The following is an 11,565-nucleotide window of genomic DNA, read 5'->3' as shown; positions in this document are numbered from 1 at the left end:
CACAGGAGAGAGCCTGATTCAACAAAGTGGAAGGAGAGAAGGAGTGCCAAAAGCCATCCTCAGACTTCCTCCACACGTGTTATGGCACACACGTGCCTCCCATACAATAACAGATAAAATATTTTATTTATTATTTTATCTTATGTGTATGAGCGTATTGCCTGCATGTATGTAAGTGCACCCGTGTGGGTGCCAGGAATTGAACCCAGGTCCTCTACAAGAGCAGTCATTGCTCTTAACCACTGAGCCATCTCTGCAGCCCCATAAAAAATAGTTTAAAAAAAACAAAACGGAAGAATACAGTCAATTCTGTTAAAATGAAAACGAGGTCTGTATATCCAAAGATAAATAAAGAGGAAAATCAGGCTAGAAGTGGGTTTTTATGAGCATACTATAGGCCCAGAATTGGTGCACACAAGTTCCAGAGTGCGAACGAGCCAGTCAGAGGAGGCGAGAAGCACAGGGCAGTGGAAGTTGTGAATGGCGCAGAAAGAGAGCTCCAGAGCAAGCCCACCACTTGGCCTGGACACTGATCAAGGGAGGGCAAGTCAAAGCCACTAATGCCCCGCTTTGGGCCACCAAAGTGCCCCCGAGTCATGCCAGTTTCACCACCAAATTGTGCCAATTGTGGTAGCTGGTGAGTTTTGCAAAAGAGAAAGTTTATCTGAGAGACAGCCAAGCAGAAGATGGGAAGCCTGTCTCAGATCCACCTCCTTGAGCTAGTGTGCAGGGGATTGATGGGGTGGGGGTAAGGAAGCAGGAGGTCAGGGTGGGACAGGAGGCCAGTGGGGAACGCACTTGTGTTCTAAGGGCGAACTGTCAGTCCTTGTGGCTCTCCACAGGGCACATGCGCAGAATGTGGCTGTGTCACTGAGACCCGAGGGGTGTTTTTAGCAATCTGACAGCAGTCCCCATCTGATACCTGTTGGGTCCAAGTGAAGGGTTGGTGGTCGCAGCAATGGCTGCAAAGCAGCCCTGGCAGGGGCTTCCGTGACCCCCACATAGCGCTGTCACCTGGAGCAGAGCTGCTAGACTAATGACAGAACAGCTGTGAGACTGCCAACATTGGTGATTCCTTAAAATGTTTTACCTTTATCTGTAGTGTGTTTGTGTGTGCACATATGTGCATGTGTGTAGGTCAGAGGACAACTTGTGTGAGTCCATTCTCTCTTTCCAGCATGGGCCTGGGGATCAAACTCAAGTTGTCAGGCTTGGTAGCGAAGACTTTCATCTCCTGAGCCAGCTCATCAGCCCCAAAGTTGGTGGTTTCTTTTTTACAATACTTTCTGTGTATATGAAATATTGCCTACAGGTATATAAGTGTACCTGTCATGCAATGCCCTCAGATGTCAAAAGAGGGTGTCAGATCCCCTGGAACTGGAGTTACAGATGGTCGTTAGCTCTCATATGGGTGTTGGAAATTGAACCTGTGTCCTCTGCAGGAGCAGCCAGTGCTCTTAACTGGTGAGCCATCTCTCCAGTCCCTCAAAGTTGGTGATTTCTAATGCCAGGGAAAGGAAAGTGATTGGAAAGATTGAGCTGGAGGATTTACCCATGTGTCCCTTCAGTTTCAAGATGGGCAATACCACCAGTCTGCTGTGGGTGGTAAACTTATGAGTGTAGCACCTACCCTCACAGGACCCCCTAGAGGGACCTTTCCATTTTCTCAGTGAAGGTGCCTACCCCGAGTGCCTGGCCTCTCACCCCTGCTGCAGTGGCCGTGTGCTCCACAAGGCCACACCACTGCGTGCCCGTAACCCTGTCTTCCAGCTGGGCTCTAGCAATGGGAGCCTGACATGCTCAGCTTCAGCTGTCAGCCTGACACCCAGGGAAGAGAAACTTCAGTTGAGGAATTTCCTTTATCAGACTGGCCAGTGGGGCATTTTAATTGCTAATTGATATAGGAGGGCCCAGCCCAGACCTGGGGTAGGAGAGTCTGGGATGTATATGAGAACAGGCTGAGAGTGAACCCCAGGAAGGCAAGCCAGTAAGCAACATTACACTGGGGTTCCTGCGTGAGCTCCTGCCTCGGCACCCAATGATAGACTGTATCCTGTGAGCCAGACAAGCCCTTTCTTCCCTCAATTTGGTTTTGATTGGCATTTTACCACAGCAACAGTAATCAAACTAGGACAGAACCCATCAGGACATAGTCCCATTTGTATAGGGCAGAGGGCATATTCAGCAGCCTCGGCTGGCGCAGTGAGTCCTGGCCAGGTGGATCTGATCATTGAATTACAGCCACTATTGGAATCTATTAGGAGGAAGTGACCATTTTAAAAGTCTGTGCAGAAATCACATTTCAGAAGCCTTTCTGATTCTGAATAGATGGCTCGGGAGATGCTGAGGAGAAGCCTTGAGTACAGGCGTGTGTGCGTGCGTGCGTGCGTGCGTGCGTGCGTGTGTGTGTGTGTGTGTATGTGTGTGTGACTTGCTTGGCCCAGGGGCCACCTTGGGCAGAGAAAAGCTCTTTCCTAACAGAAGAGCCACGGCTGAGCAACCTCACGGCTGCCTTAGTCACGTCCTGGGATGGCTGGGTTTCCTCTTGGGTCCTTTGACTGGAAGAACACATCTCAAAGGATCTGTTCTCTCTACAAACCCTTTTAGTGCAAGGAGCATGAATAGGTCAGTCCCCAAAGCCTGTTTCTTAATTGGGTTGTTCTTAGGGAACAAAACATGCCCTCCTGTTTTGGGATGTGTTCATGTATATACATACCTGTGTAGTTGCATGTGCTGGATGTGTGTGGATGCATGCAAGTGTACAAATGCATTGGTATGTGCTTGTGGGTATGTACGTATATGTGGAACTCCCAGTGGAGGCTGGGCTGGTGGGCTGGGCTGGTGTCGTTGTTTCAATTCCACCGTGGAAGGAAGCGACCCCACACGTCTGTCCTGTGGGCTGTTCCAGAGAGCAGGGCATCACAATTCTTTTAGTGCAGTTTATTTTTGGAAGACACACAACTGAGAACTGGAACATCTCTTGGGTCTATTATAACAAGACTCTCTCTCTCTCCCCCTCTCTCCTTTCTCTGTTTTTTTAAGATGGGATCTTCTATAACTTAGATTGGCCTTGCACACCTGAACCCCCTCCCCACCCCTGCCTCGGTTTCCTGTTAGGATGACAGCGTGTGGCACTAGGCTTAGTTCATATGGTGCTGAGGTTGGGGGCCTGGGCTTTGCGCATGGGCAAGCACTCCAACTGAGCTACAGCCCCGCTGTTCTGTCTTTTAATGAAGGGCCTCTTTCATGATCTCCAGAGAATGAAGGTTTTACAAAAGCAGTTCATGATCAGGGCAGGCCCATTTTCAGAGATATCCGCCTGAGATGGCTTCCAAAGCTCAGTTGTGGGCATGGATCCCACAGCACGCTCACGGGCTCAGTTCCCCACTCTACTGCCATCTCCATCTGTCCTGGAGTGGAGAGAGATGGGCTGCTGGATGAAGGGTCTCAGAGAAAGAGTTCAAAGGGGTGGGGGAGGGTGGCCCCAAGGGACAGGAAGTGCCCGAAGGCTATTTCCTCTTGGAAAAGTCCATGCAGACCGGAAAGAAAGAAAAGGAGACAGTCACTTTCTTGTGTATTGTGGACATTTTATCCCTCATTCAAAACAGTGCTTGTAATAAGTATGATGCCTGCACATTTGTCCCAGAAAGTACCACCAAGCAGGAGCGCCATGCTGCTCGAGTAGCCTTTCCAAATGCTGTGGACAGAGAGCTTTGCATAGCAGTCAACGCAGCCAGGCCGTGGATACAGGCCTGGAAAGTCCAAGTTAGCTCCCTACCTGGACACCGGCCGTCATTCCTACCACAGAGCATGTGAGTAGCAAAACTTGTAAAAAGAAGCATACAAAAGGAAACACCCGTATGATACAGTTGTACCCTCTAGTCAACGCATCCCTTTGAGCCTGGCGACAGTCAGGTATGGCAATTTTTCAGTAAGAGAAAAAGAAGCCCCGATGTCTGCCCAGCCGTGACGCACTCCCTGGGAGTCCGTGGTTTGTGTGGCTTGCAGAAAGAGCTGTTCCTGCACAGTTACAGGACTTGCTGGTGCTTTGTACAGAAGCTGGGGAGGTGCCCCACCTTGAGGCGGACTCCATTTGATTGTCACAATGTACCATTCTAACAAGAGACACAAGTGGAGCAAACGCAGCTCTTCACCAAATCAAGTAACTCCAGTTTAATTGAATAAAGTTAGTGCATTTCAGGGCCTCGTTCACAGTTCACTTCTGTCCAACACTTTTGCAACAAAAAGCTAAGAAACCCAAAACGTTAAGGAGAAAAGAAAACTCCAGGTGACCTGTCAGTACAAAGATTACAGTTTCACAAGTCTGTCATCTGTGAAGAGACAATGTCACCTCTCCAGTGACTCTTCAAAGTGCTCTTGTGGGTTGTGTGGCTTCTAAGAACACCATTCCCCTGAATTAACAAATTTTAGATGCTTGTAATAACCTTTAATTCATGTGTCCACCTTGCCACTCAAGAAGGTCACTGTGTGACATTTTACCCAAAGCCTGACCTTGTGTTTCAAATCCTGGCCCCTGTATGCAGGGTTCTAGGGCTAAGTGTCAGCACCCATCTGACAGCCCCACATAGGACTCTGGGAGGAGGCCTGAGGCAGGTCAGGGGTACCCCCACCCAGGTCGAGGTGCCTTTGGTTTGGGGCTGGCCTACAGGCCAGGGATGTGTATTTGCAGAGAGAAGGCGGCAGGCATCTCGGGTGCACTGCTCTAGCCGAGGAAGCCACAGAAGCACCACACCTCGAGCAGGAAGCATGGCATGCAGCTAGCTAGTCGATGGGTTTACGTGTGGGACGAACAACTGAGGTGAGTCAGCAAGGCTGCGGAGGTTGTATCTGGCTTGTTCTATAAGGTCTCAGGGCAACATGCAGGAAGAGCCACTCACCCTTCACCCCAGAATCTGACACAAACTAGTAGTCATAGTGGGCAGGGATGGCCTCGTCGCATCTCTTGACTTGTACGTGGGTAGCTCACAGCTGGATCCCACCCTGATTTTTTTCAGGTCAACATGAATGCGGGGCAACACCTTGACTACATCAGTAGTGGGAAAGTCTCTGGCCATGGTACACAGAGGGAGGTGAGTCCCGCAGCTCTGAGGAAGACTGCATCGTTTTTTATAAGACAGTGCTGTCCACATGGCGTTGTTAGTAGTGGTGTGTACATCCAGAGCTCATCTCTTCAATCAGACCCTGTTTCCTGGGGACAAGGCTCCCAGCATCTCAAATGGGCCTGAGCCTTCAGGATGTCCATCACCAAGTACCTGTAACCAGCAGGTGGCATCTTTCTCTCAGTTCAAGTTCTTGTAAATGGGCAGATCCTGTCAAGGCCTCAGTTTGGAGAAAAAGAGGATATTGTGTCTGATTTCTGAACTGCCTTCACTCTGCCCACTCCTCTTTCTAGTCTCTGTCCCACCTCCTGCGGGACAGTCGCTGATCACAATGCTGACTCAAAGCCCCCAGAGTGAACAGCAGCAGCCCTAGATGCTCTCTGCAGTACCATGAAATCCACAGGCAGCCAGATGGGCATCCCCAGCCCTCATTCAGTACAGGCTCAGAAATGCCTGTGTGAGGTATGTGGGTGTGGCCAGGAACAGGTGGGAGAACAGTGGAGCTCCCAGGGAGACAGCAGGAGCCTGAGTGGTAAGGAGATGTCTCAGGCTGACCTGGGCCTATGGGGCCCTTTCTGCTGAGGAATCTCCAGTATGACTAGGCCAGCCACGCCCTCAGCCTAAGGCCAGTACCCATGCCAGCCCCAGAATACCCCTGGGCTAATAGGCTGCCTGAGGGCTAGCAAGCTGTTTTGGGGAAACCCTCAGTCTAAATCTGGACATGACATCAGCCAGGACTCCTGTTAGTAGTAGGGTGTGAAGGAAAAAGAGAAAAGCATTTTTCTGAGATTTATTAATTTAATTGAAAAATCAAAGGGGCTCTCCTGTCTCTTTCCTTTTGAAGCAGATGAAGAGCAAAATCTGACCCCTCAAAAAAAAAAAAAACAAAACAAAAAAAACCCCAAAACCACATTCCCAGGGTAGTTTTTATTGCTCTCAGAAGCACTGTATTGGATGCACAGGCAGAGCTGAGAAGTCAGAGGGAGGCACAGAAGGGCAGAGCCTGCGACCTGCATTCTTCCAGGTCATTCATGGACTCAGCACACGGCTGACCTCAAAGGCTCAGTGCTTCTCTGGGAAGCCAGAGCCACTATTAAAATGGCAAAGGCTCTGAGCTTGTTCCCTGGGCCAGGCGCATGCATAGCGGGGCCCTTCAGCCCATTTCCTTCAGATTTGCGAGGTGATGGGGATTGAGGGAGGGTGACTGACAGAGACAGAAAGGAAATGCCAGAGGATGGCGCTTGGGAACGCCCAGGATGGCACACAGTTGGCAGAGGCCAGAGCAGGCAAGCCTTGCGCTAGAGGAGAGAGAGTTTAGTGTCCTGATTTGCTTGGCTTGATCCAACCCTTCACCCTCACAAGGAATTACATTGGCTGTCTTCACCCAAAAGTTGTGGATGCGATCCACATCCAAACTCCCTCATACATGGACCCTGGAGGTCAGTAGCATCTCCTACAAGCTGCCTCCTGGAGTCCCCCCAACACTGGGAGCCAAGCAGAGTCAGGCCTAGGCCTGGTCTCCACTTCTCCAGGCCTCTTTCTGTTGGTCTCCCCTAGAAAGCTTCTCTGCCTCTACTCTGAACACTGGTAACAGTGTTTCTTGTTAGAAAACATGAAGAAAGCTGTGACTTTAAAAGAGCCTGAAGAGGGTTCAGACAGAAAGTCAAGGGAGGTGGACAGACAGGGTATGACGGAACTCCCCAAGGGCCTGGGCCTCCCAGGAGTCGGGCAGGCCTCCCCATACTTAAGTGGGTTGAAGGAAGATGCACCTCCTGGGTCAGCCAAAGGGACCCTGGCAAGGCACCAAGTGCAGGTGGAGCCCCCTGTCCTCTGCCAAGACAGTCAATGTCACTGAGGTGGGAGAGGGCAAGTGTGGGCAGCGATGATGTCCACCTGGATAGAGGCAGAGGAGGCAGAGGGCAGGGAGAAGTTGCAAGCCAGCCACAGACCAACTTGCAAAAATAAATTCCAAATGCTAACAAGTGCTAAAGTTTATCTGATGATTCAGACCAGGGAGAGCTGATGCTGATCTGGCTTCCTGAAGTCCCAAAGGCTGGAAGCCCCCAGGCACCGAGGCTCTGAGGTGTGGGGCCGACCTGGCCTTCCCATCTGGCCCTATGTGGGGACTGTAGCCTGCTGGCCACAGAGGAAGAAAGGGACCAAGGAGCTGTATGGAGGCGTTGTACGCACAGAAAGAGTCCACATTCTGCAGAGTTCTCGGGCATTCACTTTAAAAAGAGACTTAAGGTGCTTAAACACAGCCCACAGGGAGGCAGTGCTGAGAGAGGTGCTGCAGAGGGGACAGGGGAGGGACAAAGGGGCCTGATCTACATTCAGTGTGTGCTTATCAGAAGACTTTCTCCCCGCAGACTAGAAGTGAGGGTGGCAAGCCAGGCAGGACAAGCGAGCTCTTCGTGGGACAAGGACCCAGCTGACCTGCTCCCAGAACAGCTGAACACATCAAGAGCCAGTGTCCTGGGGTGCAGGTCATAAGGTGGGGGCCAGATTAAGTTCCCCAAATAAGTGATAAGAAACAACAGCCTCATTCTAAGTTTAAGAAGAGAAAGCAGCCACGGCTGCCTCTTGGAGGCGGAGTTCTGGGGGAGACCCATGGCCCCACCACCTCCCCAGAGCCCACCTCTGTACCCGAAGAGGGCCGATGGGACCCTGATGGTGTTGGCTGACCATCTTCACCTGGCAGGCCTTCTGCATTCTTTGCTCTTGGCTCAAGTTTTGTTAATATTAGTCACCAGTTAATAAGAAAAATAGTCTCTAAGTGTTGTCCCCCTCTCTTGTGTTCTGTTTTTAATTGAGTTAATTGGATACCACGTCAGGTTACGGGTGTTCAGTCACAGCGCTGATTATTCCTTTTTCTGAAATTCTTGATTGCCGTAGCTGGAGCCTTTTTCTATCTCAGTGACTCCTATCAGCCTTCGGACTCCGAAGGAAGCTTTAAAGACAGAAGAGAGAGGGGGTTAGAGGGCAAGCTCACGGCAGCAGCGCTCTAAGGCTAGCCTTGATGGCCCTGGTCCTCCCCAGCTCCTTCTTCCCTGTGCGCTTGCAGCTGTAACGCAGGAAGCCTCCAGGAAGGACACGCAGAGCAGTGTCCTGCACAGAGAGGCCAGAGCCCTCCAGGTCCCTCACTGTCCAGCTGCTGCCTCCCAAGGGCACCATGGGGGCCCAATGACCCCCATGTGTGAGCAGGCACATCAGTGTTCTTTACCTGCTCCCACAAATCCCAAGAACGTCAGGATGAGAAGTGGGGATCCACTGGCAAAGACACCCAGGACAAAGCTGAAGAGGGGAGAGAGGAGGATGGTGGCCCAGCACAGGAAGTTCAGGAGGGTCCACGGCCTTCGGGCAGGCTTGATCTGCTCCCCTGGGAACACGCCCTTCTGATTGTACATCTCCTGAAGAGCATCCTGAAAGTAAGGGGGAACAGGAGGGCGAGCTCACCACATGCAGCGGACACAAGAGGAAATGCAGGAATAAAAACCACTGGGTGGCCGGTGTGGTGGCGCACGCCTGTAGTCCCAGCACTCGGAGGCAGAGGGAGGCGGATCCCTGTGAGTTCAAGACCAGCCTGGTCTACACAGTGAGTTCCAGGACAGCTGGGGCTACAGGGAGACCCTGCTTCAAAAAGACCAAACAAACAAACAAACAAACTGAAAAACCACTGGGCAAGAAACAGGCCGTGGAGTGACGTGTAAGGACGGGCTCCACGCACAGGTAGGGAAGAGGCGTGGCCTCTTTGGAGGACCTGCCGCCACTCATCACGTGACCCTGAGACCCAGGAAAGAAGTCAGCAAAGCTGCCAGTGGTCTCAATTGGCATATGGCTGGCTGGTGCAGACTGAGGTGCCCCAATTCCCACCACTTCTCAAAGGTCAGGGAAGCGACAGCAGCAGGGACCAGGGAGGGAATGCAGGCCTAGGGCCTGGAGCCTCTGGACCGAGGTCAAGGTGTTGTTCAGTATGGCTAAAATAGAAAGTGTGTCTGTCTAAATCTGCACAGTCCTGGACTTGCAGTGACTCACACCACGTGACTGATCAGTGCCTGGGTCAGCAGGATGGCATGTTTTATTTCTCTGCTCTTTCTGCATTCCTTTTTCTACAGTTTTTTTTTGAGGTATATGAGAACAGGAGGGAGTATTAACGAGCACTGACTCCTCTTCCTCCAGCCTCTGGCCAACAGTGGTTGCCCGGCCATTCATGGGGGCCTTATGTGGCCAGCATGGATCCTCTTAAGAGCGGGAAACTCCCAGCATGCTCAGACAGAAGAATAGACAGCTCAAATAGAGTGACATCTTGTAGTGGCATTTAAGAGGCATGTGTCAAATCCACATCACTGGACATACTTCAGAAATGGCAGATGCCACTCACAGTATGATGTCCTTTATGCAAGCAAAATTTTTTTGGTCTTTTTCTTTTTTTTAATATTTTATTATTTTTATTTTATGAGTGTATTGCCTACATGTAAGTAAGTGCACCCGTGTCATGCAATGCCCACAGAGGACAGAAGAAGCCATCAGATCCCCTGGGACTGGAGTTACAGACAGTTGTTAGCTGCTGTGTGGGTGCTGGGATTTGAACCTGGGTCTCCTGCAAGAAAAGTCAGTGTTCTTAACCGCTGCACTATCTCTCCAGCCCCTTTTTTTTGGTCTTTTTGAGACAAGGTCTCCCTATAGCACCACCTGTCCTGGAACTCACTATGTAGACCAGGCTGGCCTTGAACTCACAGAGATCCGCCTGACTCTTCCTCCCAAATGCTGGGACTACAGGTGTGCGCCACCATGCCTGGCTCCTTTATGCAAATTTTAAAACAAGGACATGAAAAACAAATTGAAGATGGTATGTTATATATTCCAGTATTACAGGAAAACACTGCAAATAATGTCAAAAATACCTGCGTAGGCCAGTTATGTTAAAACATGACTAGCTTCAACTTCTGGACATCAGGACTGTGAGGTAAACAGCAGGGATAAGCTGGCCTCACCCCCAGTGACTGTTCATACCTGGCATTACATTGGTGCTGAGTGAGGGCATCCAACACTGGTGTTCAGCATGCCCATACAGAGGCTTGGCTGTGTTTGTAATGCATCTAGTCTATCCATTCCATTGTCAGTCACACCAGATGGACAGTGTGCTAGACAGCTTCAGTGTCAACTTGACACACCAGGGTAGAGGAGCCTCAACTGGGGAATTGCTTCCCCTGGACTGGCCTGTGGCCATGTCTGAGGGGCATCTTCTTGATGAGTGATGTGGGAGGGCCCAGCCCACTGTGGGTGGTGCCACCCCTGGGCAGGTGGGCCTGTGTTGCATAAGAAAGCAGACTGGGCAGGGGCCAGGGGAGCAAGCCAGTAAGCAGCGATCCTCCATGGCCTATGTTCCAGTTCTTGCCTCCAGGTTCCTGCCCTGAGTTCCTACCTTGGGCTCCCTGATAAACTGCGACCTGGGAGATGTAAGCTGAATAAACCCTTTCCTCCCCAAGTTGGTATTGGTCAGAGTGTTTTGTCACAGCAATTAAAGGCAAACTAAGACAGCCCATACAATGTGATGATTTCCTCATAATCAGTGTTTGGGATGCCATAATTTCCTGCTAAGTGAGTGCAGGTTTTGGCTAGCAAATGCTATTTCTTTAAAACTTCGAACTTCATGGGGCTGGAGAGATGGCTCAGTGGTTAAGAGAACTGACTGCTCTTGCAGAGGACCCAGGTTCGATTTCCAGCACCCACATGGCAGCTATGAACCATCCTTAACTTCAGTTCCAGGGGAATCCGAAGCCCTCTTCTGACCTCCGTGGCACTGCATGACATGGGTGCACTCACATACATGCAGGCAATACACTCATACACATAAAATAAAAATAATAAAATATTTTTAAAGAAACCTTGACCTTCAAAAATGAGTTTTCCTTTGCAGCCCAGTGTGACTAGATCAGTCACCTGTGTATCATCACAGTGCACGGGCAGTATTCCATGTGTGTGTATGTGTGTGTGCAGGCATATATGTGCCATGGTGTACATAAGAGGAAACATACATGTGCCACAGGGTGCATAAGAAGTCATTGTTCCCTTTACCATGGGTTCCAGGGATCAAATTCAGATCATCAGGCTTGTGTGAGAGCCCTTTCACCCACTGAGCCATCTTGCTGGGCCCAGCACCATCCTAGCTCATTTCCTCCTCTTCTTCCTCCCCTCCCCCTCTTCCTCCTCCCCCTCCTCCTCCTCTTTATTCCTTCTCCTTTAAAACAGAGACTCATGCAGCCTAGGCTGGCACAGAACTTTCTTGTAGCTGAGGTTGGCTTTGAACTTCTGATCTTCCTAGAGTCCCGAGATGCTGGAACTGCAGGCCACTTTGTTTTTGAGAGCTAATTGTTCTGTGTGTTGGTCTGTTGTTCTACCTATCATCTATCTATCTATCTATCTATCTATCATCTATCATCTA

The 11,565-nt window shown here is 50.5% G+C and overlaps 1 protein-coding gene across 7 annotated transcripts in view; it reads right to left on the bottom strand.

The window, feature by feature from the left end:
• Window positions 1-3,568: 3,568 nt before the first annotated feature.
• Window positions 3,569-11,565, bottom strand: part of Agpat3 (1-acylglycerol-3-phosphate O-acyltransferase 3) — a 144,410-nt gene continuing 136,413 nt past the window's right edge. For all 7 annotated transcript variants that reach the window (XM_017796709.2, XM_029560780.1, XM_029560779.1 and 4 more), the window contains 2 exons: window positions 8,344-8,542; window positions 3,569-8,070 (listed from right to left, as the gene is read on the bottom strand). In XM_017796709.2, coding sequence (XP_017652198.1) covers window positions 7,982-8,070; window positions 8,344-8,542 — 288 coding nt within the window. In that variant the 3' untranslated portion in view covers window positions 3,569-7,981. The remainder of the gene's footprint in view (window positions 8,071-8,343; window positions 8,543-11,565) is intronic.

This window comes from Nannospalax galili, unplaced genomic scaffold (genome assembly GCF_000622305.1).
Source record: "Nannospalax galili isolate Female #2095 unplaced genomic scaffold, S.galili_v1.0 scaffold652, whole genome shotgun sequence".
NCBI lineage: Eukaryota > Metazoa > Chordata > Mammalia > Rodentia > Spalacidae > Nannospalax > Nannospalax galili.
The sequence above is the reverse complement of the archived record's forward strand: the minus strand, read 5'-3'. Positions and strand labels throughout refer to the sequence as shown.